General features: G+C 44.6%; 1 protein-coding gene across 9 annotated transcripts in view; it reads right to left on the bottom strand.

Annotated features, from left to right (window-relative positions):
* NINJ2 (ninjurin 2) overlaps positions 1-27,435 on the bottom strand; it is an 84,207-nt gene that overhangs the window by 39,459 nt on the left and 17,313 nt on the right. Inside the window, exons 1-4 of one of the 9 annotated variants that reach the window (XM_038576389.1) lie at positions 25,059-25,310; positions 16,513-17,606; positions 13,068-13,304; positions 8,494-8,624 (exon numbers count right to left, since the gene is read on the bottom strand). The exons of 1 other annotated variant lie outside the window; for it this stretch is intronic. Coding sequence is in view for 3 of the 8 variants with exons in the window: in XM_038576384.1 (XP_038432312.1) it covers positions 14,698-15,084 (387 nt within the window). In the remaining 5 variants the exon portion in view is untranslated. Of the gene's footprint in view, positions 1-8,493; positions 8,625-13,067; positions 13,305-14,217; positions 14,468-14,697; positions 16,043-16,292; positions 18,012-25,058; positions 25,496-27,435 lie in introns of those variants that run through there. 7 more of the 9 variants (XM_038576390.1, XM_038576388.1, XM_038576391.1 and 4 more) reach the window with 7 other exon arrangements.

Raw genomic sequence — 27,435 nt, 5'->3', positions numbered from 1 at the left:
CAAACTTCATGCTGCCTAAGCCCTTATTATTATATTGGGTCTCGAAGAGCTGCTGAAATTATAACCTAACTAATACAATGCCCTTTGGAGTGCAGGGGCAGTCACAACCTCCCCTTCCCTGAGATTCCTCCACTCTACTCATCCAGGAGTAGCCTAGTGAGTTCTATTTATGAGAGCTTATTATAGTGATCTATGAAAGCCTGGCTCATCTGGACGTTAGCTGAGTGGACCAGGCATAGGCATCCCATTCAAGCAGGGCCAGATTCTCTTTCCTGTAAATCTGCAAATGAGACTCACTATTGCTATCCAACCACTGATGATTACATGAATGAGGATACACAAAGAGAAGCAGAAATGAGGATGCCTGAATGGCTCAGTGGTTGAGTGTCTGCTTTTGGCTCAGGTCGTGATCCCGGGTCCCGGGATTGAATTCCACATAGGGCTCCTCGCAGGGAACCTGCTTCTCTCTCTGCCTGTGTCTCTGCCTCTCTCTCTGCATCTTTCATGAATAAATAAATAAAGTCTTAAAAAAAGAGAGAGAGAGAGAAGCAGAAATGAAAGGCCAGTCATCCCTGGAAAGGCAGAGTGAAAGAAGCTGCCTAAGGTGGTACTGGCTTCCTAATTTTTTGTTCCAGGCCTTTGTATGGCCTTCCAGATCACTCTGCCCATGGTTCCTAGGAGAGACTTCTGATATCTTATAATAAATTCTCCCTTTTGCTCTTAGACACTTTAGGCTCATTTCTGTTACCTCTAACCAAAAGTGTCTAAGGGTCTTTTGATCCTTTTTTTTTCTTTAAGATTTATTTATTCAGGAGAGAGAGAGAGAGAGAGAGAGAGAGAGAGAGGCAGAGACACAGGCAGAGGGAGAAGCAGGCTCCATGCAGGGAGCCCGATGTGGGACTCAATCCAAAGACTCCAGGATCACAACCCAAGCCAAAGGAAGAGGCTCAACCGCTGAGGCACCCAGGTGTCCCAGAGTCTTCTGATCCTTGTAAAGACTTGTGTATCCTTGCAAGCCAGAGGGCCCACACCTTGACATACTGGATCCTTTAATGATTACAATGGAAGGATCCAAGGTGAACTAAATGGATGGATAGATTGATTGTCTGGTTGGTTGGCTAGCAGGTCAATCCATGGACTTTCGAAGGGATTCTAAGCAGGCCTCATGGAATCATAGAATTAGGGATGAGAGGGGCCAAAAGCATCAAACAAAGTGTGGCCATGGAGATTTAGTGGCAGAGCCTGGCCTTGGATTCCCAGGCTCAGTCTACGCACCCCCCTCCAACCCCATCATCGGGCTGGTCTGATTTGAGGGGTGTTCTGCACACCAAGAATAACTTCCACATGCTGATGAGCAAAATCCCTATGACAGATATGTCAGACCTGTCATTTCTGTGGCTCCTAAGGAAAAATGCAAAATGCTCCTTTTCTCTTTTTTCTGGGTCATTCTTTCTAATTCTTTAAAGACTAGGCATCTTCTCTTCGGTGGAAGGAGTATCAAGTGTACCCCTACCGTGTACCCAGTACTGTGCCTGGCACTTTCCAGCTGCTATTTTGTTTAAACCCTATAGGAACCCATTTTCCAGGAGAGGAAAGTGAAGTTGAGAAGGAATAATCAACTTGCCCAGGACACACAGCTGGTAGGAATGATCCTAGGGAAAGCATCCTGGCTGGTCTGGCCTGAAACCCTGTGTCTTTTACATGATGTCAAACTTCTCCCTCAAGTCCCACTGTTTTCAGTCCTTTTGACCTTTGTTTTCCAGGATTCTCCATGGGCACCTGCTCAGCGGGGCTGTGAGCCCCAGGCCCTAGTGATAGAGGGGCTATGTGCCCAGTGCTGTGGGGCTGTGGGAGGCTGGGCAGATGGCACTCCTCTCGTGGAGTGGCCTCTCATTTCCCCTCTGGGGTCTGTCCTCCCTCACTGCTGGCCTCCATCTGTCTCCTACTTGCCTCGGGCTGTGTTTCCCTTCCCCATCCCTGGCCATTCTTTAGGGCCTGGGCACTAGCATGATCCCACCTCCCTCTTCTCCTCAACAAAGGGGGGGTCTTGGGTACTCCTGGGTGCTACCTTCTTCAGAGAATTCATCCAGCTAGCTCACTTTTTTTTCCTCAGAGAAGGAAACTAAGGCTTCACACCTTCGGGCTCAGCCTGCCTGCTTTTCAAGCTGTGTTTGCCCCCAGAGCTGAGTATCTATCTCAGGTTCCCAGAGGCCTAAGGGCAGGACTATGTCTTCACACACTGGGTGGCATGCATTGTCAGCACCCTCTAGAAAAACAAAAAGCTGTCATGTAAAGATGAGAAAGCTGTTGGGTCTGGGGAGGCTGTGGAAGACCTAAGCCAGAGGTCTCAACCTCTTCCCTTTAGCACACAAGCTCACGTCCCTGACGCTGCCCACGGAGGCCATGCAGGGACACCAGGAAGATTCCACACTTTCACGGTCTCTCTGAAGAATCAAGGGGGAGGAGTTAGGTGAACGTGTACAAGTGTGTGTGCAGGGAAACCTCTGATGTTTTGTGGATTGTAGAAACTATCATCTATGGTTATCTCTCACTTCCCACAAATAAGTGATCGTCAAAGGAGAAATGCAGGTCCCACTAGGAAGTTTCATCAAATCTCAGAGACCAGAGTAATAAATGGGAACACTTTCTATTTATCCAAAGGAGCATGATTTTTTAAAAGAACAGACTCTGCCCGTACAAAGGACACACTGCTTCCCATTCTTTTCTTTGCCTGAAGAAATTCTATTTACTCCTTGGGACACCTGGGTGGCTCAGCAGTTGAGCATCTGCCTTCAGCTCAGCTCATGATCCTGCGGTCCTGGGATCAAGTCCCTGCATCGGGGTCCCTGCTTCTTTCTCTGCGCATGTCTCTGCCTCTCTCTGTGTCTCTCGTGAATAAATAAAATCTTTTTTGTTTTAAAAAAATCATTTTTTATAAAAGTTCTATTTACTCCCTAAAGCCCAATACAACTGGAAGCCTTCCTCAGCCCCATCAGCTAAATTTATCCTTTTCTTGGTTCTCCCAGAGCATCTGGTTCATTCCACTAGTATGGCATGTACTATGGGGTATTACGGAGGGCTATGTGAGAGACTATCTCCCCCATGGGCTACATGCTCCCAGGGTACAGGAAATATGCCTCATATGACATCCTGTACCCATTTCAGGGTAGAGTGACAGGCAGGAGAAGATCCTGTTGACTGGCAGGGAGGTGGTGTTGGTGTAGGAAGCATGCAGGAAGAAAGGATGGAAGAGAAAAGTGAGGAATATTCTCCGGGAGATAGGGTGTACATTACAGAGGATTTTATCTACTGTAAAGGGCCTCAGAAAGGAGGACTTTTAATGGGCTAAAGGTCAATTGGTTAGAAAAAGCTAATGAGAATTTGTTGTGGGGAGGGCAGAGGAAGTTCCTGGAAAGGTAAAGGATTGGTTCAAGGAAATGTTTTTTTTGTTTTTGTTTTTTTTAAGATTTAATTAACTTCTTTGAAACAGAGCGAGCATGGGTAGGGGAAGCGGCAGGCAGAGACAGAGGGAGAAGCAGATGCTCCACTGGGCAGAGAGCCCAAGGCAGGGCTCGATCCAAAGACCTGATCATGACCTGAACCGAAGGCAGACACTAAACCACTGGGCCACCCAGGTGCCCCTGGACATTTCTGAGGGTGGAAAACCAGGACCACACTGCTAGTCTGATTGGTTGCCTGGCCTAGACTGAAGACAAAGGTGTACAGACAGAGGCCTATAAGAGCAGACGTGGACCTCACCAGGAATGGAAGCTAGAGGAGGAAAGGGTAATAACCATGGTAATAACCTGGTCATTGGGATTAATTGTCAACATGCACAGAGTAACCAGACTGCGTACCCATACATTACTCATCTCTCTATGGTTTATCCTTCAAGATTTTTTTTTGCATTGTGCTGATTAATTGTAGATGGCACTAAGGAGAAAATGAAGGCATGTAAGCTCTGGGGCTTGAATTAGGAGGGCAAATGACCAGATCCTTGGGTGATAATAGCACAAGGTTTTCAAGAGATGGAATGCCAGGAAAATCATCTGTGTGGTGCTCTCGTCCTTACAGCAAAAAAACGATTGCTCCAGTTGCAGGGACAAGGACAAGGATGGTGTTATGGGTTTCATCAGGAAATGCACTCCCCACCCTGTCTCCAAATAGGAAGGAGGCCAAGCTGCCAAGAAAGGGATGTCTTGACTGTGAAATGGGGCTGTCAACCAACTCATAAATTCGAAGCCAGACTTCTGTGTGATATAAGGAAACTGCATAGTGATTTCCTTTCTCATCCCTTTAAGCTTTGTCCAAAATGGAACACTTTCTATACAGCAGCCCTTATGTGACCTGATTCTGGAGACAGGGGTCCCTAGTTGTGCCAGTGAAGGATTACAAATCCTTCTTTACCTTCCAGAATAATTGCTGCAGGTGTCTGGCACATGTGATGTTAAAATTGCCTGTACTTCATTAAGAATGTAATCACCCACTGCTGTTGAGCTGGGTCCCCTATCCTAATACCAGCGAGGTTGTCGTCGTGGAAACGGGTGCCTACTAAGAGGACACAGCAGAGAGACACTGGGGAAGAGCATGCAGCAGAAACACACAGCATCTCTGGCAGAAGCTTTGCAGGCTTCTTCCCTCACCATTAAAGCCCTGACCCTGGGTTGAGCAGCACTCTTGCTAATGCTTGCCTCTCTGTATCCATTTCCCAACGATTCCTCCTGCCTCCCAGCCCTGTATGCACAATAGCTGATGAAGCAAGTGTCTCAGGCCAAAGCACAGTTTACCTCCCTTACTTCCAGGGCTTGTAATTAAGGAGTGTCTGTGAAGCTCTCCAGATCCTTGGGATAAAAGGATCCGTCTGGCCCCTCTGCTTTTTCTCACGGTTCCCTGAGCTCTCCGAGGTGGTTATTGCCAGTGGAGGCTCACACAGCGGAGTGAGGCAGCTCCCACCAGGGCCCTCAGCCAGGCTCGCAGGGTGCCCTGACCCCTGGGTGCACCCCCTGCACCTCCCCGCTCAGCTACATGGCGTCAGTGTGTTTTCTGTTCTCTGCTTGTTCCCCAGGATGTTCTGATTTCCTCACCTCAGCTGGCTTTGTTTAGCCACAGAGGTTAGGCAATGACTGTGGGGCAGTTAGGCCAGGGCCCAGCTTCCTAGGAAAGGGCTGCTCCTTCACAGGTTGATCTGAAGTCACTTGTTCTGCAGAGGCCTTGGTCACTCCAAAGCCCATGCCCTCATGTCCCTGGCTGGCACCCTGGTTGCTCTTTCTCGGGACACTGCTATTCAGAGATCTCATGCACCCCCATCCACACCCGGGTCCCCTGTAGGGACAGTGTTGTGCTTGGTCCGGAGCACAGACTCTGGGGTCACCCTCCCTATGCATGAATCCTGGTCTGCCACCGTCTAGCTGTGTGACCTTGACCTTCATCCCCTAGAAAATAAGGTCCAGAATAGTTCTTCTTTATGTGATCTGTGTGAGGATCAAATGAGATAATTTGTTTTAACTGCCTTGGCTTTGATAAGTGCAAACAAAGTGGTTTCCTTTTCTGACACTGTCGACTACGGCCCTGGATTCTGATCTATAAGTCTTCCTTGGGTGGCCACAGGAATGGCTTTTCCTGCCTGACCTGGTGCCTTTCCTGCTTCAGAGTAGCTTCACCTTCTGACTGAGCCTGGGGGACAGGATATAAAGTCCGAGGAGAGGTGCCCAAGGCACAGCTGATTGACCTCTCCACACAGGATCACGGGGTGGCGGTACCAGGCTCTTACTTCACCTTCTTAAGTACTGTCTCGTTTCCCTTGGCCCAATTGAAGGGTGATTGTCTATAGAACTTGGGTACCACTCTCAAAGCCTCTCCTTTCTAGAGAGAATTATATTCTGCCACTTTCTACCAGGAGCCTCAGACCGGGGCAGGGCAGGACCTACATGAATCAGAGCCGTGGGACCTGTGGGAGAGATTACAGTCTGCGTCTCCCTCCCACTGCGAGCTTTCATCACTGCCCTTCCCAAGGGGGAGGCCCTGGGGTTTCAGACGGGGAGCTTAGATCTCAAGCTCATCCTCAGAGCAAGGGCTGTGGCCTGAAAAGAGAATGGGCCCAGACACCGGGAGCTCTTTTCTCCCTTCTGTACCTCCTTTCCCACCCCCTACACAAAAATTATCAGAAGAAAGAACAAAGCAGGCTGGAAATCACCAAAGGTCCTCTGTCCTCACAATCTCCTCTGCTTTCTCTGGCTTTTGCTTGTGAGAAGGAATCAAATGAGTGCCCTTGTATTCCTTTGCAAAGCACCAAGCAAGCTCTTGGTTCAAAATTCTCCAGAGGCAGATTTACATATTATTTGCATATATTTTCTATATTACAGGGATTGTTTCTTCAAATGTTCACACTCAGTCCTATCATGGTAAGGTAGGACCTTTTTTTTTTTTTTTTTTAAGATTTTGTTTATTTATTCATGAGAGAGAAAGGCAGAGACATAGGCAGAGGGAGAAGCATGCTCCATGCAGGGAGCCTGATGTGGGATTTGATCCCAGGACCTCGGGATCACGCCCTGGAGCCAAAGGCAGATGCTCAACCACTGAGCCACCCAGGTACCCCGGTTAACGTCCTTAAATAGGTCTGCTTTTGCTCCTGGCTTCTAGGTCCCTACAGTTTCCATGCAGGACGCAGTACACTCATTCTCAGCTTTATCATTCTGGTTGGATAATTTAGATAATTGTTCCATTTACCTGGTCTGCAAAATGGGAATAATAATCCCTGTCTTTTACATGGGGTTGTTATGAGAATCAAAAAAGAATTGTAGGTGGGTGCCTGGCTGGCTCAGTGGAATATGCAACCCTTGATCTTGGGGTTGTGAGCTTGAGCCCCATGTTGGGTGTATAGATTATTTAAAAATGAAATCTTAAAAAGAAAAAGAGAGAGATCATTGGGACATCTGGGTGGCTCAGTTGGTTAAGCATCTGACTCTTGATTTTAGCTTAGGTCATGACCTTAGTGTCCTGGCATCGAGCCCTGCATCATGCTCACACTCAGCATGGTATCTGCTTCTCCTCTCCCTCTGCTCCTCTCTCTGTCTTTCAAATAAAATAAATAAATAAACTCTTAAAAAAAAAAAAAGAGAGAGATCATAGATGTAAAACCATTTCATAGAACAGGTAAAATTTTCAGATATTATTATTGTTAGTAAAGTTATTTGGTGACAAAGACTACCCTGGTAATCTAAAAGGGATAAAGCATTTCCAAAGGTAAGTAAAGAGGGATATAATTTCTTGATTTAATGTCAAACTGCATAAAAGACCCCTCTGTCTCCTTCTGCAGTTTGCTAGGGTGCTGGATGGCAGCAACCGTCTTCTGTGAATCGGACTATCCCAACCTATAGGAACTCCTAGCTGAACAAGGCCAAAGCTCAGCCCTGACCACAGTATGGTTCAAAAGCCTATGGGAAGTCAGTGGCAGGGTGGGGGTAGAGATGGGCAAAGCACTGAGAAGGCCGTGCTGTTTTAGTGTGAGAACATCAGTGCAGGAAGGAATTCAGTGATCAATGCCCAGCCCCTGCATTTTACAGATAAAGAAACTGAGGTTCAGAGGGATGTATAGCTGGCTCAAGACTCCCAGCAGGCTTCAGTGGTTGATCCAGTTAAGGTCAATCAGGACAGCACCACATCACCACATCAGAGCATTGGGCTCCAGGGAGATGGTGGTGTTGGGTCAAGAGTTCAATTGCCTCTTGCTCCAGACATTCTGTCTCAGTCTGCAGAGAAAAAGAGGCCCTTGGCCTCCCAGAATGGCAAAAGGGCAAACACACTTGGTCAAGAAGAGCCCTTGAGAAAGAGACACGAGTGGAGACGAAAATTCGCAAATTTTCTAAAATCACAAAAAGAAAAAATTCGCTTTTTTCTGAATCTTGCTTTTAACCCACTGTCGGGACTCAGGTGGCTTAAAAAATCTGAGCTGCTAAAGCCTTGAGTGGCCTCTTAGAGCTTGAGGAGAGCCCTGCTCAGGTGCAGAAAAACTGGTCTCACCCCTTTCAGGCGCAGCCACTTGTGCCCCACAGACAAAAGATTCTCAGAAAGGTCAGGCTTCTTTCTGACAAGGAGCAAAAACAAATCCCAGCACTTTCAAAGGTCGTGAGCCTCAGGCAAATTAGGTAGGGGGTTGGGGGCCAGGCATTTCTTTGGAGCAGAGCGGTAGCCAGAATGAATGGTCCAGGAAGGAGGAAGCTTGTTCTCAGGACCATGGCATTCAATTAGGTAAGTACTTATTAGCTGTCTACTGTGTGCTGGGTGCACAGGGCAGAGGACATAGAATACATTTGCCTTTGGCTTTCAAGGAGCTTGCCAGGAGGACAAAGCTCTCACAAGAGTCTACAGACAAGAGGCAGAAGTTGTATTTAGGCCAAAGAAAAAATGCTCCAGAAGGAATGAGAAAAATCAACATCGATTCATACAGTTCTGAAGAACTTCAAGGAGTAATGAAGTCTCTGCGTAAGCACTTACTCTTTAGTTGATGAGTGGATGAGGGAGGGAGCATTTCAGGGTGGAGCACAGCCTGGGCAGAGATCGGAAGGCGCTAAGGAGCAGGGTAGGAACTCGTCCCTTTCTGACCTCCTCTATACACGAGCTGTGATCTAGAATCAGAATTTTATTTTTATTTTTTTAAGGATTTTATTTATTGAATTGAGATAGAGATAGAGATAGAGATAGCATGAGCAAGGAAGGGGGTGAGAAGCAGGCTCCCCACTGAGCAGGGAGCCCAATGTGGGGCTTGATCCCAGGGTCCTGGGATCATGACCTGAGCCGAAGGCAGGCACTTAACTGACTGAGCAACTGAGGTGCCCCTAAAATCAGAATTTTAGAGATTAAGTGCCTCTGCCCTCATGGATAAACATGGTTTGTGGAGTCCCACCTGGGTCTCTGGAAGATGTGACAAAGAGGCTTCCAGTCTTTTGGGTGAGAAGGGCTTCCACATTACTGGTTAAAGATGGCTGGCTTTAGAATGATTCTTGAGTAAAGGGTAGCAAAATCATTTAGTCCCAAAGAGAATCCAAGAATCCTGGGCCCAGTCAGCCAGAGTCCTTTCTTCCCCCAGGAGAAGTGGCTCTCTCAGTGAAGGCCCTGGAACTCTCCCTTCCCATACCCACACACCTCCAGGGCCAGTGGGAGATTGGATGCTCTCAGAGCATTCTGCGGCCACAGTGGCATCCTGTAAAGAGCTCAGGAGACAGTAAGGAGGACCGCTGGGTTCTGGAATGGGCTTCACCCCATCTCGCTAGGACCACAGTTTACTCATCCATAAAGTGAAGACCTTAAATTAGACCAGTGACTCCCACTTTGTGCAAAGATGAGAAGGTCCTCAGTTATAGTACGGGGTTCTTAAAACCAGAGTCTCATCAATCGCTGTCATAATTCATCTCACATGTACATGCTGAGCTAGTTTTCAAACACATAGAGCTGCTGCTGTAATTTTTAAAAATACGCGTTTAAGGGGATCCCTGGGTGGCTCAGCGGTTTAGTGCCTGCCTTCGGCCCAGGGCATGATCCTGGAGTCCCGGGATTGAGTCCCACATCAGGCTACCTGCATGGAGCCTGCTTCTCCATCTGCCTGTGTCTCTGACTCTCTCTCTCTCTGTCTCTGTGTCTCTCATGAATAAATAAATAAATAAAATCTTTAAAAAAAAATACGCGTTTAAAGGAACATCATATAACTGTTGCTCTTTATCAGCATGAAGTTTTTTTCATTTATGGATACTAAAAGTACAGTTATAGTTATTTGGAGGGATCCAAAAGTATTTTAGAAATTTTAAAGATGTACAAGCTTGACAAGTTTGGCTCCTACTGGATCAGGTGAAGGACACACTCAGCCTTCCCCACACTGTGGCTCTTCATTCCAGCCTGACAAACGAGGCCTCCCCTTCTAGCCTCCAACTCCTTGAACAAATAGCAGCTTCTAGAACAGGTGCTCCCATAGCAGCAAAGAAAAAGTAGAAGAAAGAGGGACAGGTAAGCAAGTCGTGCCATTTAAGAAGAGAAAGACAACCTTTATACGAAAATCCGGGAAATCCTCAAAATTCTATCCTTTTGAAGGGCTTTTTTGAAAAGTGACCTGTCATTTCCCTGTATTTGTCACTGTTTCCCACTCCACACATATTTGCAGCACATGGGAAGTGGGAGGAGTTGGAATGTCCTCCAAATTCCCCTGACACCCAGTTCCCACCTTTATCCTCTGGAAAAATGCGTTGTTTTGTTTTAACTTCAGGAGGTCACAGACCCTTTAAGAATGTCATAAAGGTTACAGACCTTCATTCCAGAAAAAAAATGTAGCCACAGCTATGCATGCATATATAATTTTTACACACAACATCAGCAGGTTTCCCACCCTCTGAATTCACCATGGACCTCCTTGGGCATTTATAGACTTCATGTCAGGAAATCCTGCTCTTGTGTGGGTTGCTTTCAATAAATTCAACTTTACCTTCTCTTAGTTTTCTATAGATCCAAGCTCTAAAAGTTTCACAGGACCTTCAATGGGACCTCTAAGTATCCCATTTCCCAGCTGCTATTATAGGTTCCTTAGTTTGGGGAAGACTGGTTCAGAAAAAGGCTGCAGGCCCTAAGGCAGGAGGATAAGCCCTCAGACAAGACATCTGCACCCAGGATCTGAAGGTGGAAGGAGAGTTGTACCATGGATAGGGGGCAGGAGGAGTGAAAGCTGGGAGAGCCTTCCCAGAGATGAGAGCAGCTTTCCATTTCAAGGACTACAAGTCTGCAGGACCAGAGTTCCTAGATAGACACTTGTAAAAGTGGCACTGTCAGGAGAGATTCCGGACTCTTTTTTTTTTAAGATTTTATTTATTTATTTATGAGAGACACAGAGAGAGAGAGGCAGAGACACAGGCAGAGGGAGAAGCAGGCACCATGCATGGAGCCCGACGTGGGACTCGATCCCGGGTCCCCAGGATCAGACCCTGGGCTGAAGGTGGCGCTAAACCACTGAGCCCCCAGGGCTGCCCATAGGATTCCTGACTCTTAGGTGGTCTCTGTTCCTAAGCCTCTTTTGTGGTTCCATTCACCGGGGAAGCTATGGTGGTGAGGTCTATATGCCTTAGGGCCTGCAGCCTAAGGCTGCAATAAATGTTACTTCCTATGTGACAGTTACTAAGCTTAGGGCTTAGTATATGGAAATACATATATGTATATATGGACATAGGTTTGGAGTCCTAGAAAGTCGAGATAGAATTGAATCCAACAGGGTAAGATTATAGCAAACAATGGGTCATTTGCATAGTACATTGTAGAGGAAAAGCACAGGACATAGAGTTCAGGGTGGCAGGTAGAGGAAGGGCTGTAATAGCAATGAATTTCATTCTTTGAAATATTGCCCAACATCCTGGTATTTGGGGAATTTGCCTCCCTTGCCTGGTGCAAATTGTGGTATCTTAGCCAAGCCTGGCAGCCTGGACTCTCACTAGTGGACCTGTTGCTTTTCCCACCACCCCTCTTTTGCCTCCTCAGTCACCCCAGAACACATGTTAATGCAAACTAAGGTTAAGGATGGATGCTCTTGGGTCAAGTGAGCTTGGGCTCACATTGGCTAAAAACCACTGGAACTTTCAGAATCAGAATGGCATTTATGCGGATGGAAAAATCTTCCTTGATTTTGGCTTGTTCATTTAGGGACTCACAGGACTGAGTAGGCTAGACGAGCTGCCTCAGGAGGAGGAGTCCTTTCTAGGACTCCAAACCTATAACTGCCTAAATATCTTCATGGCTTATGTAAGAGTATGAGCACTTCAAAGGAAGATTGGCAGAGGAAGGTGCTACACATCCAAATCCCTCCACTTAATTATTTTATCCTTTGATTTAAGAAATTAATTTATCCAATAAATATTTATGGACCTCTATGTAGGTTAGGATATGGGGGAACATATCTAATAAGGATATGGAGGGAACATAAAGATGTTCTAGGTACATAAAGCAGTACTAGGATACTAGGATATGGGAAAACGTAAGAGTGAATGGGATTTGGATTCTGCTTTCAAAAAACTTGCCGTCTAGTAGAGGAAATAAGACTCATAAATAAACCATAATACATAGATACATATACATATATGTATTTCCATATACTAAGTCCTAAGCTTAGTAACTGTCACATAGGAAGTAACATTTAGGTTGGACATTGAGGAATGGGTAAGAGTTAGAGAGACAAAATGAGGAAAAGACATTCTAGATGGAAGGCTTGAAAAGAAACTTGGAAGCAGTAGTGGTTGACCTACACACAGAATAGCAAATAGTTTTATTTGGCAAGAATATAGGGAAGGGAAGTAGAAAGAGTGAAGGTTGGAAAACCAGTGGAAAATCTTGCGTGTCAGGCTTAAAAGTTGGGATTGTAGAGGCACCACTGAAGGTTTCTAAGTGGAGAGTTCATGATGATCATTGCTGTACTCCAGAAAAATTAATCTGAGAGGTGGTTCAATTGGTTAAGATTCTGACTCTTGATTTTGGGTGGGTCATGATCTTAAGGTGGTGGGATCAAGCCCCATGTCGAGCCCCCGTGTTGGGCTCCGTGCAGAGAGTGGAGTCTCCTTAAAAAATATATGTATATATTCTCTCTCTTCCTCTGCTCCCCTCCCCCTCTCTAAAAGAAGAAAGAAAGAAAAGAAAGAAAGAAAGAAAGAAAGAAAGAAAGAAAGAAAGAAAGAAAGAAAGAAAGAAAGGAGAGAAAGAAGAAAAAAAGGGAAGAAAATGATTAATTCGGTAGTTTTGTGAAAGCTAGATAAGGGGAAAAGTGAAGAAGAAAAAAGAGGAATTGGGCAGTGGCAGGGGGCAGTATCATTTAGAGGAGGACATTTCTGGTTAACCGAGCCAACAGTGACCTTGATCTGTTTTCACTGGCTCTCACCACTGGGAGCTTTCAAGGGGAGCAGTTCAGTGCAGTTGTTAGGAGCCATTTTTGGGATCCAACTATCCTAGGTCTGAATTACAACTCTGTTACAAATTAACTCCTCAGAGCTTTATCCATCGTACATAAAATGGGAATAATTACATCTAGATGTGTTATAAAGGTTACTTACATGTGATAACACCTGCTAAAACATTATTAGCATAGAAGCAAAGGGTAAGGCAATGAATAAATGGTTGATATGATAATCATTATCACATGACTCCTGTTGTAGATACGTGTGTATGGAGCTCGAATTATCCCCTTCATTGGATTATTAACCGCTGGAGGGCAGGAAATCAGGTCTGTCGTGTGCGCCCTCAGAACTTATATAGCTTCTTACACTTACTAGGCAATCAGTGACTCTACTCTGAAAGAGATAGATAACATGATAGATGAGTAACTAGAATAGGAGTAAGATTTTCATTAAACTCCAGAGAGTTTGTCCCCTTGAATGAGGATGGATATTTTCTTGATCCAAGTGCCCCTGCTCTCAGACATATACAATCACTCTAACTCAGTAGATACAGTAAGAAATTCTGAGGTATGCCAGAGGCCTGTAGATTTGAAGATGAAATGAGTCTGTCCTAAAGACAGGGCATTCTTAGTTCTAGGTAACGTTTGGGACTTTCTGGTCATGGTAAACATGAACCTTCTGATGGACCTACATGCACACTCTAAAAGGTCTTCATACGAAGCTCACCTAGTACCTAGCTATGTGGCTCAGTGGAAACATTGATCATGGAGGCAGAGTGAGCTGAGAGTTAGTACACAGCGGTATGTGGACCTTGGACTCCTCATCTCTTTTTCTGGCTCTGTTGCTCAGAACTAAGAAATCCAGGGCAATCTCCTCTCTCTGCTGTAGGGCCTGCTCACCACAAGGCATCCTTGAATCCTGATTGAGGACTCACCACCTGTGTGTGCAGCCTAGCTACAAAGGCAGTAATGCGCTAAGTGTTCAGGGGCTGAGAAAGAATGAGATAGGGCGCCTGGCTTCAAAGTGTTTCACGCTGGTTGAACAGAAAAGGTTGGGTAGCCCTGGGTGGCTCACTGGTTTGGCGCCCGCCTTTGCCCCAGGGCGTGATCCTGGAGTCCTGGGATCTAGTCCCACATTGGGCCCCCTGCATGGAGCCAGCTTCTCCCTCTGCTTGTGTCTCTGCCTCTATCTCCGTCTCTCATAAATAAATAAATAAATAAATAAATAAATAAATAAATAAATAAATAAAATCTAGTTCAATAAATAAATAAATAAATAAATAAAAAGTTAAGTAATAATATCAGACCTGAAAAGCAACATGGCAATAGGGGATTTTCCAGGCCATTCTCTTAGAGTTCAATCTTCTTCATAAAGGAAGACCTGTCCTCTACTTTTATAGATTTCCCCAACATCCACTCCCAGTGCCTTGCCATCAAACAGGTGCTCAAGGGGATCCCTGGGTGGCTCAGCGGTTTAGCGCCTGCGTTTGGCTCAGGGCGCGATCCTGGAGTCCCGGGATCAAGTCCCACGACGGGCTCCCAGCATGGAGCCTGCTTCTTCCTCCTCCTGTGTCTCTGCCTGTCTCTCTCTCTATGTCTATCATAAATAAATAAATCTTTAAAAAAAAAAACAGGTGCTCAAATATATATATATATATATATATATATATACACACACTTTTTTTTTTTTTTTTGGTGCTCAAATATTTTGGGGAGAATATAATTAACCAACCACATTGCTACTTTCCACTACAGAGAAACTTAAGACATGAGACTGGTGGTGTGACCTGGGCCAGACGATGTCCACAGAGACAGGCCAGTCCGTGAGACAGGGAGCTGCAGTCCAAGGATGGAGGTTGAGCTCGTAGAGGCTGCAGGATCCCTCCCCAGCTTTCTTCCATCCCCAGGCTTGGAGAAGTGACCCCAGTCCCTGGGCCTCTGACAGTCCTCAGTGTCATGACATTTTCCACAAGGGAAAGCAGGGTGCAGATTTTTTTCCCGGTCCATATTCTCAGAGAAACCCTCTGAGGAGTCTCTTCCCCTCCCAGAGGGTAGGAGCCAGGTCTTTCCTTTCCTCTGCCTGTCCTCAGAAAGGCACTTACAGTGAGTGTTCGCACACAATGGACATTCTTCCTGTCCCAGTGCAGAATGACCAACATAACAGTTATGAGCATTTCCTCATTTTACAGCCAAGGAGAGGAAAAAGCCCATCATCCCAGTAATACTTCTATGATATATGCCAGTCCCTAGTCTGCCACACTTTGCATTTAGTTGTCATAATAATAGTACTATGAGGCAGATGCTGTTGTTAAGGAACTTGCCCAAGTTCACACAGCTAGTAGACAGGTCATATACAACCAGTAAAAAGCAAGTTTCTGAAAGAAAATGACTCTTCAGTCATAATGATAGCTGGAGTGGGCTGCTGCTTCCTACAAGCAGGAAAGCTACTTCTAAGTATAGCCTGCAATGCGACTCTTGATCTTAGGATCATGAGTTCGAGCCTCATGTTGAAGGTAGAGTTTACTTTTAAAAAATTAAATAAATAAATAAACAAACAAATACATACATACAGCCTGCCAAATGCAGGCTTTTCCCACGGGAAAAGCCGATGGGGTGGAAGGGCTGTCCCCCTTGGGGATTTGCATTTCAGAAACTTGCTTTTCAGGTGCTCATCATTTTCTGTAAAATGGAAAAAAAAGTTGCCTTACAGGCAGGTGGCCCCCAGCGCATTCTCAGTCTCCTAAGGAAGGAATGGGAAGCAGGTTGGTAAAATTTCACTCAATCTTGGAGTTACCAGAGGATAGGAACTGAAGTGAAGCTTTTGGGACAGCAGGGACTCTAGTTCTGTGTGTGCACCAGCCAGAAGCTCCTTTCTGAGCCCCCCGCCCCGGGAGAAGGAAGGGGGTCAGCTTTCTGCCTAATGTTCTGGAGGGGGAAGAGCTGCTTCTTAGATAAGTGCAGGGATTAAGGGTGCATTCGAAAATATTGTAAAATGTCTTCAACCGTTGAGTGAGGAAGGGGTTGAGCCTTTGGGCTCTGGAGGGGAAGAAGGAGAAGCCAAGTGCAGAGGGCTTGTCAGGAGGACTCAGAACAGCCTGTCACAGGCTTGGGACCAGGGTCTTCCCAGCTTATTTTCTTTCTTTCTTTCTTTCTTTCTTTCTTTCTTTCTTTCGGGGGAGGAGGGAGGGATGGGAGGGAGGAGGAGGGAGTGGAGGGAGGGAGGGGGGAGGTGCGGGAGAGGTGAGTGTAGTGGGAGTAGGGAGTGAGTCTGTCGTGGGATTTCTTTTTCTTTTTCTTTATTTTTCTTTCTTTTCTTTCTTTCTTTCTCTTTTTTCTTTTCTTTTCTTTTTTTTTCTTTCTTCTTTTCTTTTTTTCTCCCAGCTCATTTTCTATTCCTAACCCAATGCCAGGCCAGGTACTTGAGTCTTGTACTCCACCTAGCAATTCAGGGATAGCAGTGGATATGTATATAACAGAACAGGATGCTCTCTGGACAAAAGAAAACCAAAACGGAAGACTAGCCTTCACACCCCCGCTGGGCAGTCTCTAATGACCCTTGGGGAATGTTCCAGACATGCATGGACATCTGCAAATTTACTCACCTGAGAGTTGCTTCTACCTCCTGCTCCCTGGGATTAGAAACGGAAAGTGCCAAGACTCTCCTTGGGTTGTCCGTGTGTTTTGTTTTTTAATCACAGTGATCCACAATCCCTTCTCCTGCTCCTCACCCCATGTTCAGTTAGGGGCTAGGGGGAAAAGAAGGTGAAAAACGAAACACCAAAGCAGAAAGGTTTTGAGAAATCCTAAATCCTATACCAAAACTCCTGGAAGGCTGGAATTAGTTATAAATAGGGCAGAACTCCAGATTTCTGCAACAGCCCTTAGGGGGCCGAGCTTACTATATGTCCCTTAAAATGAGGGGAGATTTTTTTCACCACCTCAAAATTATACCAGAAAGGCCTGCAGATGAGAAAGTAACTAGATTGTGAGAAAGCCCAAAATATTTCGTAAGGGTGCTCAAGTTTGGTCAAGTTCAGCTGAAATAGCAATTTGTGGGTGGAATCTTAGCTGGGAATTGGCTGCAGAATTCCCTGTAGATGGAAGGGACGCTGGGGGTGAGGAGAAGGATGAAGGATGTACTCAGGCTCAGGGTATGGAAGAGAAGTTAGTAAAGCTAGGAGTTCCGTGTGCTCAGAGTTTACAGTCCTAATCAGCCCCAGGGGGTCCAAGGCAGGACCAGTAAGTAGAATCAGAGATTCCATTCAGCAAAAACAGACAGGAAAACAAATCTCTCTCTCTCTCTCCCTCTCTCTCTCTTCCCCCTCCCCCCCTTTTTCTGTTTGTCCTGGTTGAAAACCACACACAGTAGCCATCTGAAGAAATTCCAGTGTCGGGAGTGTTCAGGCAGGAGGGAGGATAAAAATGCAGCCAACCTCTGACCACAGGGGAAATCAGCCTAATGGTTCTTCATATGCCATTTTCTAGCACTGAGCTCTGGAATGTTCACAGGGTGTCCTTGCATATCCCATGATTTTAGCCCATGAAACACTTCCTGCCTACCTTCTCTTTTCCTGTGACCCCCAAAATATCAACTGGCACAGCTCCACATTCCTGTCTGGGACTGAGTGGCTTGGACCACTTGTATGCATCACAATCTTCAGCTGTTGTAGGAGAGCAGCGGGGTGCTGCTGAGCACCTAGGGCAATGGAGGTGGGGAGAAAGCTCTCATGGTCCCCAGTTTTTGTGCCTTTTCAACACAAATTCTAGTTGATCTACTAAGCTTTAGAAAACTTGACCTTTTGTGAATATGAGGAAACTGAAATTACAGCCCTGCCCATAGCTTGGTAGCTTTGGAAACATGGCACCACAGTGAGGCAATCTGGGGAGAGTGCCAAACCAAACCATTTCCAAGAGTGGAAATTTTATGCCATTAACAGGAAGATTAGTGAGTCTACTTGAACTTGGGCAAGATCTTATAGGATTTTTAGATCCAGTGCATTTTCTAACAGTGGATTTCAATTAACAAGGGTTCTGAAACACACTTCGATCTGACATTGAACTTGGGGCAAAGATCTACAACATTTCTTTCCAGGATGTCCTACGATAAGTGAATCAATTCTCAATTCCTCTTCTCTAAAAACCCACCCCACATCCCCCACTGGACAAATCTACCTAAAACAGTACCACGACCATCCTTTATTTAAAAAAATTAATCATGTCATTTAAGAACTTTAAAGGGTATCCTACTGTCTTACTAAATCAGGTGCACACTCCTCTGCCTGGTTATTTAAAAATCTTGCGTAATTTAGCCCCACCCCACCTATCCACTCTGCCACACACACACACCCTCTGATCTAGTTGGGCTGGCCTTCTCACTGTCCCCAGATAGCTTATTCATTCCTGCCTTCGTTTTAATACCCAGTATTCTCCTTCAACCCTGAATATGAATTTACTCTTCCTCTTTAAATATCCCTGAAAGACCCCATGTTTGGAGAATTTGCCAACTATTTCCTTTCTCATCTTTCCCATCTCTAGGTAATTATCCATATATATATGGATATAGTGATGGTTATACAATATTATGAATATATATATATATATTTGCCTCCCTGATTACACTGGAAGCTACATGGATATAAATTTTGTTACAGTGTTCCCCATAAATTGTGCTCAATGAATAACCATTGATTAATAGCAATTTTTCTTCCATGAGTTAAAGGCTGAATGCACACACAGAATCAGTCTCATTCCCATCACGTGGGATTTCAAGACAGCATAACTTGCAAACATATTTGGGTCCTCTAAGTTTGGTAACACAAAGAAAAAAATGTAAAGAATGGTTGTGCCTAAGATAGTAAGGGATAGGCTCAAAATAGAATAAAATGCTTGCTCAAAACTGACAGTTTGAATGCTAGTCTGAAAATTGGGCACCTCCAGAATGTTGTGGTCTTCCTAGCATTCAAATCCAAGGCACCATAGCATTAATTAATTCTTTTGCATTTAAGATTTTTCCTCCTTATACCCTCCTTGGTGGAGTGGGTACAAGGATAAGAAAGAGTTTGGGGATCCCTGGGTGGCGCAGCAGTTTGGCGCCTGCCTTTGGCCCAGGGCGCGATCCTGGAGACCCGGGATCTAATCCCACGTCGGGCTCCCGGTGCATGGAGCCTGCTTCTCCCTCTGCCTATGTCTCTGCCTCTCTCTCTCTCTCTGTGTGACTATCATAAATAAAAAAAAAAAAAAGAGTTTGGAACAAACTATATGCCTCTTAAAATGGAATAAGGAAGACATATAGACCAATGGAATCGAGAGTCAGAAACAATAAGCCAGAGAGGGATGTCTGGGTGGCTCAGTGGTTGAGTGTCTGCCTTTGGCTCAGGGCGTGATCCTGGAGTTCTGGAATCAAGTCCCACATCAGGCTCCCTGCATGGAGTCTGCTTCTCCTTCTGCCTGTGTCTCTGCTTCTCTCTCTGTCTCTTATGAATAAATAAATAAAATATTTTTTAAAAAATAAATAATAAGCCAGAAATAATTGATTTTTGACAAGGGTATGAAAACTATTCAATGAGGAAAGGGCAGTCTTTTCAACAAATGCTAAGAAAACAGGATATTCCCACATGTAAAAGAATGAAATTGGATGCTTATCTACATCATATACAAAATGTAATCCAGAATTGATCAAAGACCTAAACTTAAGAGCTAAAACTATCTCTAACTCTTAGAAGAAAACATAAGGGAAAACCTTCATGACATTGAATTTAGCAATGATTTCTAGGATATGACACCTAAAGCACAGACAATAAAAGAAAAAAATGCAATTTGGAGGTCATCAAAATTAAAACTTCTGTACAGGGGCACCTGGGTGGCTCAGTGGTTGAGCATCTGCTTTTGGTTCAGGTCTGTGATCCCGGGGTCCTGGGATCGAGTCTCACATCAGGATCCCCTCAGGGATCCTGCTTCTCCCTCTGCCTATGTCTCTGCCTCTCTCTCTGTGTTTCTCATGAATAAATAAATAAAATCTTTAAAAAAATAAAACTTCTGTACAAAGGATATTATCAAGAGAGTGAAAACAACTCACAGAATGAGAGAAAATATTTGCAAATCATGTATCTAATAAGGAATTAATATCCAAAATATGAAAAGAACTAGAACTTAAAGAAGAGCAACAGCAAAAACCAACTCAAATGCAAACAACCTGAATAGACATTTATCCAAGGAAGACAAGAAGTACATAAAAGGAGACTCAACATTATCAATCATTAGAGAAATGCAAGTCAAAATCATATTGATGGGCACCTGAGTGGTTCAGTAGGCTAAGCATCTGCCTTCAGCTCGGATCATAATCCTGGGGGGGATTGAGCCCTGTGTCAGACTCCCTGCTCAATGGGGAGCCTGCTTCTCCCTCTCCCTCTCCCCCCTCCTTGTGCTCACTCTTTCTTTCTTTCCCTCTCAAATAAATGAATAAATCTTTAAAAACAAAGAAAGGTTAGAGACAACCTATTTGTCTGTCAGCAGATGAGTGGATAAATAAAATGGGGTATATACATACAAAGAAATATTATTCAGCCTTAAAAAGGAAGGAAATTTGGACACAGGCTATGACATGGATGAACCATGAAGACATTATACTGAGTGAAATAAGCCAGTCACAAAAGGACAAATATTGTAAGATGCTACTTAAATGAGATACCTAGAATAGGAAAATTCATAGAGATAGAAAGTAGGATGATGGTTTCCAGGAGCTGGGGGTAGGGGATTTGGGGAGTTATTGTTTAATGGGTATCTAATTTCTGTTTGGGATGATGAAAACATTCTGGAAATAGACAGTAGTGATGGTTATACAATATTATGAATGTATTCAATGCCACTGAATTATACACTTATATGTGGTCAAAATGCTAACTTTCATGGTACAGATATTTTACCACAATAATTTGTTAAAAGAAAGAAATAGTACCTGAATTCAATCATGAGAAAATAATCAGGCAAACCCAAATTATGAGTCATTCAAGGGCATCTGACTGGCTCAGTCGGTAGAGCACGTGAATCCTGATCTTGGAATTATGTTTGAGTTCCAAGTTGGGTGTAGAGATTACTTAAAAATAATTTTTAAAAATCTTTACACGTGAAAAGATACTCAACATTGTTCATTGTCAGGAAAATACAAATCAAAACCGTGATGAGATACCACCTCACACCTGTCAGAATGGCTAAAAATGACAACAGAAGAAACAATAGGCATTGGTGAGAATGTGGAGAAAGGGGAACCCTCTTGTACTGTTGGTGGGAATGCAAACTGGAGCAGCCACTCTGGAGAACAGTATGGGAGTTCCTCAAAAAGTTAAAAATAGAACTCCCCTATGACCCAGCAATTGCACTACTAGGTATTTATCCAAAGGATCCAAAAATACAGATTCAAAAGTGTACATGCACGCCAATATTTATAGCATCATTATCAACAATTGTCAAACGCAGAAAGAACTCAAATGTCCATTGACTGACAAATGGATAAAGAAGATGTGGTATATATATACAACGGAATATTACTCAGCCATCTAGAAGAATGATATCTTGCCATTCACAACACCATGATGGAGCTAGAGTGTATTATGCTAAGTGAAACAGATCAGTCAGAGAAAGATAAACACCATATGATTTTACTCATATGTGGAATTTAAGAAACAAAACAGATGAACATATGGTAGGATGGGAAGAGAGAAGGAATTAAACCACAAAGAGACTTTTTTTTTAAATCATAAGAGACTCTTAACAGAGAACACACAGAGGGTTGATGGGCAGAGGTGGGTGGGGGATGGGCTAAATGAGTGATGGGTACTAAAGAGGGCATTTACTATGAGGAGCACCGGATGTTGTATGTAAGTGATGTATATGATTTGTGTGTTATATGTGATGTATATGATGCATGCAAGTGAGTATGTGATGTACATAAGTGATGTAAGTGTTGTATGTAAGTGTATAAATCACTGAGTTCTACTCCTGAAAGCATAACTGCACAATTATGTTAACTAACTAGAATTTAAATAGAAAATTTGAAAAGAAAAAAACAAATTGTGGGCCATTCTACAGAATGACTCAGCTGCATTCTTCAAAAATGTCTAGATGATGAGAGAACAAAAAATAGAGTAGAGTGCTGTTGCAGGTTAAAGACACCCAATGCAATGACTAATCCTTGATTGTATAAGAGCTCTAGAGGGCATTGTTGTGTGGCAATTGGGAAAAGTGAATATAAACTGTATATGAATGTGAAATTTCTTCAGAGTGATAATGATATTGGGGCTAGGCAGGAGAATGCCCTTCTTAGAAGATATATGCTGAAGTATTTAGGGAGGATATTTGCAACTTTCTTTCTAAAAGGTAAGAGGATGCATTTATAGTAAGAGGTAAAGTAAATGTAGCAAAATTGATGAATGTAGGGGAAGAGTTTACAAATATTCATTGTCTTGGTTTGGAAAATAAAATATTACAGGAAAAATATAGTCTAGTAATGTTGGTTCCCAAATGATCAGGGAAACACTGACTTTCTGTGAATCCACGAGTAAAATGTTAGTGTTTGCCACATTGGATCATCCTGTTTTCCTGAACTCACTCCCTAGGGTTGCCAGAAGAAACTGGCATGGAGTATTTGGGAGGTGAGAAGAGATGCTCCTGACAATAGCAACTCTTTACTGAGCCCTCCATTTTCTTCCAACGTTGCTTCTCTGCTCTCTCAAAGCACATAGGGTCTGTGCTGTCTACCTTGACTGTTTCAGGATCTACTCTATTGTGTTCTTGTGTGTATCAGTGATTTTAGTCCCCAAAAGCTGGACCATGTCTCACTTTTCTTTTTTCTAGTAGTCTCCACACCTGGTGTTAGAGCCCAATGTGGGGCTTGAACTCATGACCCTGAGATCGAGACCTGAGCTGAGATCAAGAGTCAGATGCTTAAATCGACTGAGCCACCCAGATGACCCAAATCACTTTTCTTAGAACTCTCCCTCCACCAGCATCCCCAACCCTATGCTTTGTACAGAGTTAAATACATAGCAGGTGCCTAATAAATATTTTTCTATTAGTTGACTATTGACAATCTCATCAATAAAGACAGAAAGGCAAGCATGGAAGTACAAGTGGTCAAGGATAAAAACAAAAAACCAAAAAAACAAGTGGTCGAGGATAGTCAAAAGGTTTATTCCCAACCAAGGTATTAAAATGATGCCAGGTAGGGACTTGCAAAAGGAAGATAAATCAAGTATGGACTTTGACACAATCTAATTCTCTGTGGCAACCAGGTAGGTGTTACTGGTTTAGGAGGAAATTAGTGCTTAGGGGTGGGGTACTTTAGCCAAAAGTACAGCTTTGGCTAAAGCTTATGAATACCTAACCACAGAATGTCTACCTCAGCCTCATAGGGCAACTGTTCTCACAACCCTGTGAATCCTTCCCAAGGAAGCAGAGCCAAACAAAGGACTGAGGATCTCAAGAAAGGAAGTTCTCTGGGCACCTGTGTGGCTCAGTTGGTTAAGCATCTGACTCTTAATCTCAGCTCAGGTCTTGATCTTGGGGGTTATGAGTCCAAGTCCCGTGCTGGGCTCCACACTGGATGTGGAACATACTTAGAAAAAAAAAAAAAAAAAAAAGAGTTCTTATTTGGGTTCCTTGAGTCAAGTCACTGTGCCTTAAAGAATTTATCTGCACCACTTGGGATTCAAGAAGAACAATATGAGACTCTACCAGAGACTGGAGGTGAGAACAAATGTCTGCACTGCTCTAGGGAGGTGCTGTCCACATGCCTGACAAGTGGCAAGAGAATATGTAGCCCTGCTGCATTCCACATCTAGCTGAGACACTAGTGTGCTGCTGTGTTGCAGCTTGTTAAGGGAACGTAGACTTGTCTTTCTTGTCCTGAGTCATTTTTCAATGAGGCTGGAAGAACTAAGGACTTATGGGTGAATTTCCTCTCTCCATCCCAGCCAAAGCTGCCAGGAGGGGCAGGCTCTAGGCTCCATTGTTCTATACAATGTATTGCTATTTCCTATTCAATGACAAGCATTGACCCTTAGTTTTGAATTCCATTTAATATTTTATTATATACCTTCTTTTATTAGTCTGTGATTATTTCATCTAAGTCCCAAATTTCCCCACCAGCTTCTTGGAGAACTACACTCTCTGCTACTTTACCACCTATGCTTCCTCCCACATCTTGTACTGTACACAGTAAACATGAGGTACACAAGAAATATAGGGGAATGTGTAAATAATCTATCCTATGTTCATATTATGTAATATCACACAGCAGTTAAAAAGAATGAAGTGGATCTACATACTCTGACATGGAGAGATTTCCAATTCATATTAAGGTGTCAAAAAAAGAAAAAGCTCTCAGGTACGGGATGAAACCCTCTATGCGGAAGGGCCTAGTAGAAGAAACAAGGGTTTGGTCCATATATCTGTTTATATCCTTCCTCACATATACCCCTGGTCACAGACATTGTTATAACTAGTGGAGTAGAACTCAGTAACTTCCTTTTCAAAAAGAAGTGTAAGGCAGTTAACATGGGACTTGCTGCAATAATGTCACATTTAGGTAGCACTAACGTGGAGCAATGTTCTTAGTGCTCTATATGATTGATAGTTCTATAAGGACCTGAGGCACAGAGATGTTAAGTAACTTGCTTTAAGTTAGCACACCAAGGAAGTGGAAGATGCAGGATTTGAACCCAAACAGTCTAGCTCCAGACCTTATATTCTTTACCACTATGCAAAAGCTGTTCAATCAAGGTACCCCTTTCCCCAGCCCTTTCCTACCTTCTCTGTGTTTCTACATCTGAACGATGGCACTCAGAACACTGTGTGAGAATTAACCTGCAAAGAAAAAAAAAGAAGCCCATTCCCTACCTTAACCTATGGGCCTCATCTATGGATTTGATGTTTTGAGGTACCTATAAGGAGCTACTGATGCCTTCTGGAAACTATGTGTGGGATGTTACTGAGAGATCATGACTATTTGCCATGTCTGTATTTAGTCATGCAATATACATAGATTTCCACAGTGCCTCCTGAGGACCGTGGTAGAGCCAACTGTGGATCAGACCAGGTGGAACCTCAGCTTCGTAGGCAAGCCTGATGGTTGTCCAGGTGTAATGAATCTTACCTGACGCAAGGTGGGTTGTGGACTGGATAACTGACGATGGGAAGTTATATTTTACCTTCTCAAAGCCCTGAGCCATTATGATGGATGCCACCTGAAAGCAAATTAGGAAGCTTTGCCCCAGGCCCAGGTCCTCAATAGTGTGTTGGAGCATTGTGCTATTTCAGATTAAATCAGCATGCTTCAAATTTGCCAGACCTATTATCACAGCAATATGTATCCCCAGTTCACACATGGAATGTTTGCTCTCTGGCAGCCAAATGCACTTGGAACTGGCAGTGATGATCTCATAAAGCAGGAAAGCTGAGCAGTCAGTCAGATGATTAACATGTTATTGAGATGGAGGAGTTGAACATCACTTAATGAAAATATCAGGGTATTGCAGAATTAGGAGTTTCCAAACTTGGGGGCAGCTTAGGAACCCTCACACCCAAAGTCCTTATTTTCCGAACCGGGAAACTGAAGCTTTAGAAAACAGTAGGTAGCAGGGCTTCTGGCCTGAGAAAAGTTAAAATGTATTTCTTTCAAATACAATACACCCTAGAGGAACAGCTCTGCTCAGAGCTCCCTTTTAACAGCTCCAGGATCTCCTGTGCTCAACTAGTTAGTAACTTATCCTCCCTTTTTAAGGGTATTCCTTGTGTTTTTTTAAAAAAAGATTTAAAAAATTTATTTGAGAGAGAGTGTGTGTGTGAGCACTAGAAGGAGCAGGGGGAGAGGGAGAAGCAGACTCCCCACTGAGCAAGGAGACCAGAGAATGTGGGGCTCCATCTGGGTCTCTGGAATCATGACCAGAGCCACCCAGGCACCCCCGGTATTCCTTATTTTTAAAGGACCTGTTTGTATTGTGTTTACTCATATGTTAAAAAAGGATCATCCCCACCGCCCTCCCTCTCTGTCCTGCAACCTTGTTCCAATTTCAGTCCAGAGGAGTGGAGGGCTGTAGGTTGGAAATGGGGGTGAGAAGTGTTCTTCATAAATTGTTTGCATGCTGTGTGTCTACGGATCTTCAAGTATAGGTCCTCCAGGTGGGTTTCAGGCTTTTCTCTTCTGTAATTATCTTTACAAGGTGGAATTATTCGACGCTTTGCTTTTACTCGTTTAAAATAATAAACAGCCATTGCCTTACTGATGTCTCATCAAAACAAAAATCTTGTCTTCCACGTATAATGTTCTCTGGCTTTCAAAGCTACCGCGTCCACCTTCTTGAACAGTCCTACCCTCTGAGAAGGAGGACATGAGGTGTGTCTACTATGGGGTGATGAGGATAGGACCAGGGGCACTGTTGTCGTTCTCAAGCACTCTGAGCACCAGAAAGTGATTGTATTGAGTTGCTAAGGGTGCCTCACTTTCCCCTTCTCAAGATTGGTTTTATTTATGCTCGATTTACAGGTGAGCTCCAATTGGAGAGGTTTGGACAAATTCAATGGCTTGTTCTTTCTCTTTCTCGGCAGGATGAAGGGGAGAGGAAGGGGTATGTGCAAGGGGGGAGGAATGCGCCCCAAGCCAGGATCCCTCTCATGGAAGTCAGGAAAGAATTCCGCATCACTAGGTTTGATTATATCTCTGTGCTAAAGAGACAGGTTCTAAAGGCATCTTTTCTATATTGCCCCAGAGTTAGGTTGTTTCCTAGTCCGGCCCAAAAAATGTCTTTGAAGACAATGTGGCTTTAGGGCAGACTTTAGCTGCCCATCATCAGACTTCAGCACGCTCCTGGCAAAGGCCTGAGCCGGGGAGCACGACAGGGGGACGTGCCCAGCGACGGCTCCGACGCCTATAGGATGTGAATCCCCGTGGAACGACCTGCGGGCTGTGACATTCGGCAAGTTAACTTCTGCGAACTTCTGAAATTGGGGTGAATGATAGCTACAAAGTCGCCTTGAACTATAAAAATAAATATGCAAAGTGTCTGCTAGATACAAAGTAAGTGCTCAGAGAACGTAGCTATTATTAACCTAAGGGAAGCCTAGGGGAAAGTCGGCAGGAAGCCATGGACTCCAGGCCAAGAAGGAACCGAAATGGCCCCGACCGCGCTCCACCCACCGCGAGCAGCAAGTGCGCCCGGGACCCGGCGCAGGAAGAGGCCCCTCGGCCCCCCGGACCCGAGCCGACCGGCCGTCGCGAGCGGAGCCGAGGCCAGGCCGGGCGGGGGCGGGGCGGGGTTGTTTTGCTTCAGCAGCCGGCGAGGACGGCCCTCGGCCTTCCGCTGGAGAAGGAAGACGGACAGCCACGTAGCAAGAGCTCAAGACCAACCGCCAGCGGGCTCCGCGGCCGGACAGCGAAGCGAGCCCTCCGGCCAGCTTCCCCCTTCGCGGCCGGCTGGGCGGGAGTCAGCGGACCTGCGACCGGCCCCGCCCCCGGCCCCGCCCCCGGCCCTACG

The sequence above is a fragment of the Canis lupus genome, chromosome 27, assembly GCF_011100685.1.
Source record: "Canis lupus familiaris isolate Mischka breed German Shepherd chromosome 27, alternate assembly UU_Cfam_GSD_1.0, whole genome shotgun sequence".
In the NCBI taxonomy this organism is placed as follows: domain Eukaryota; kingdom Metazoa; phylum Chordata; class Mammalia; order Carnivora; family Canidae; genus Canis; species Canis lupus.
The sequence above is the reverse complement of the archived record's forward strand: the minus strand, read 5'-3'. Positions and strand labels throughout refer to the sequence as shown.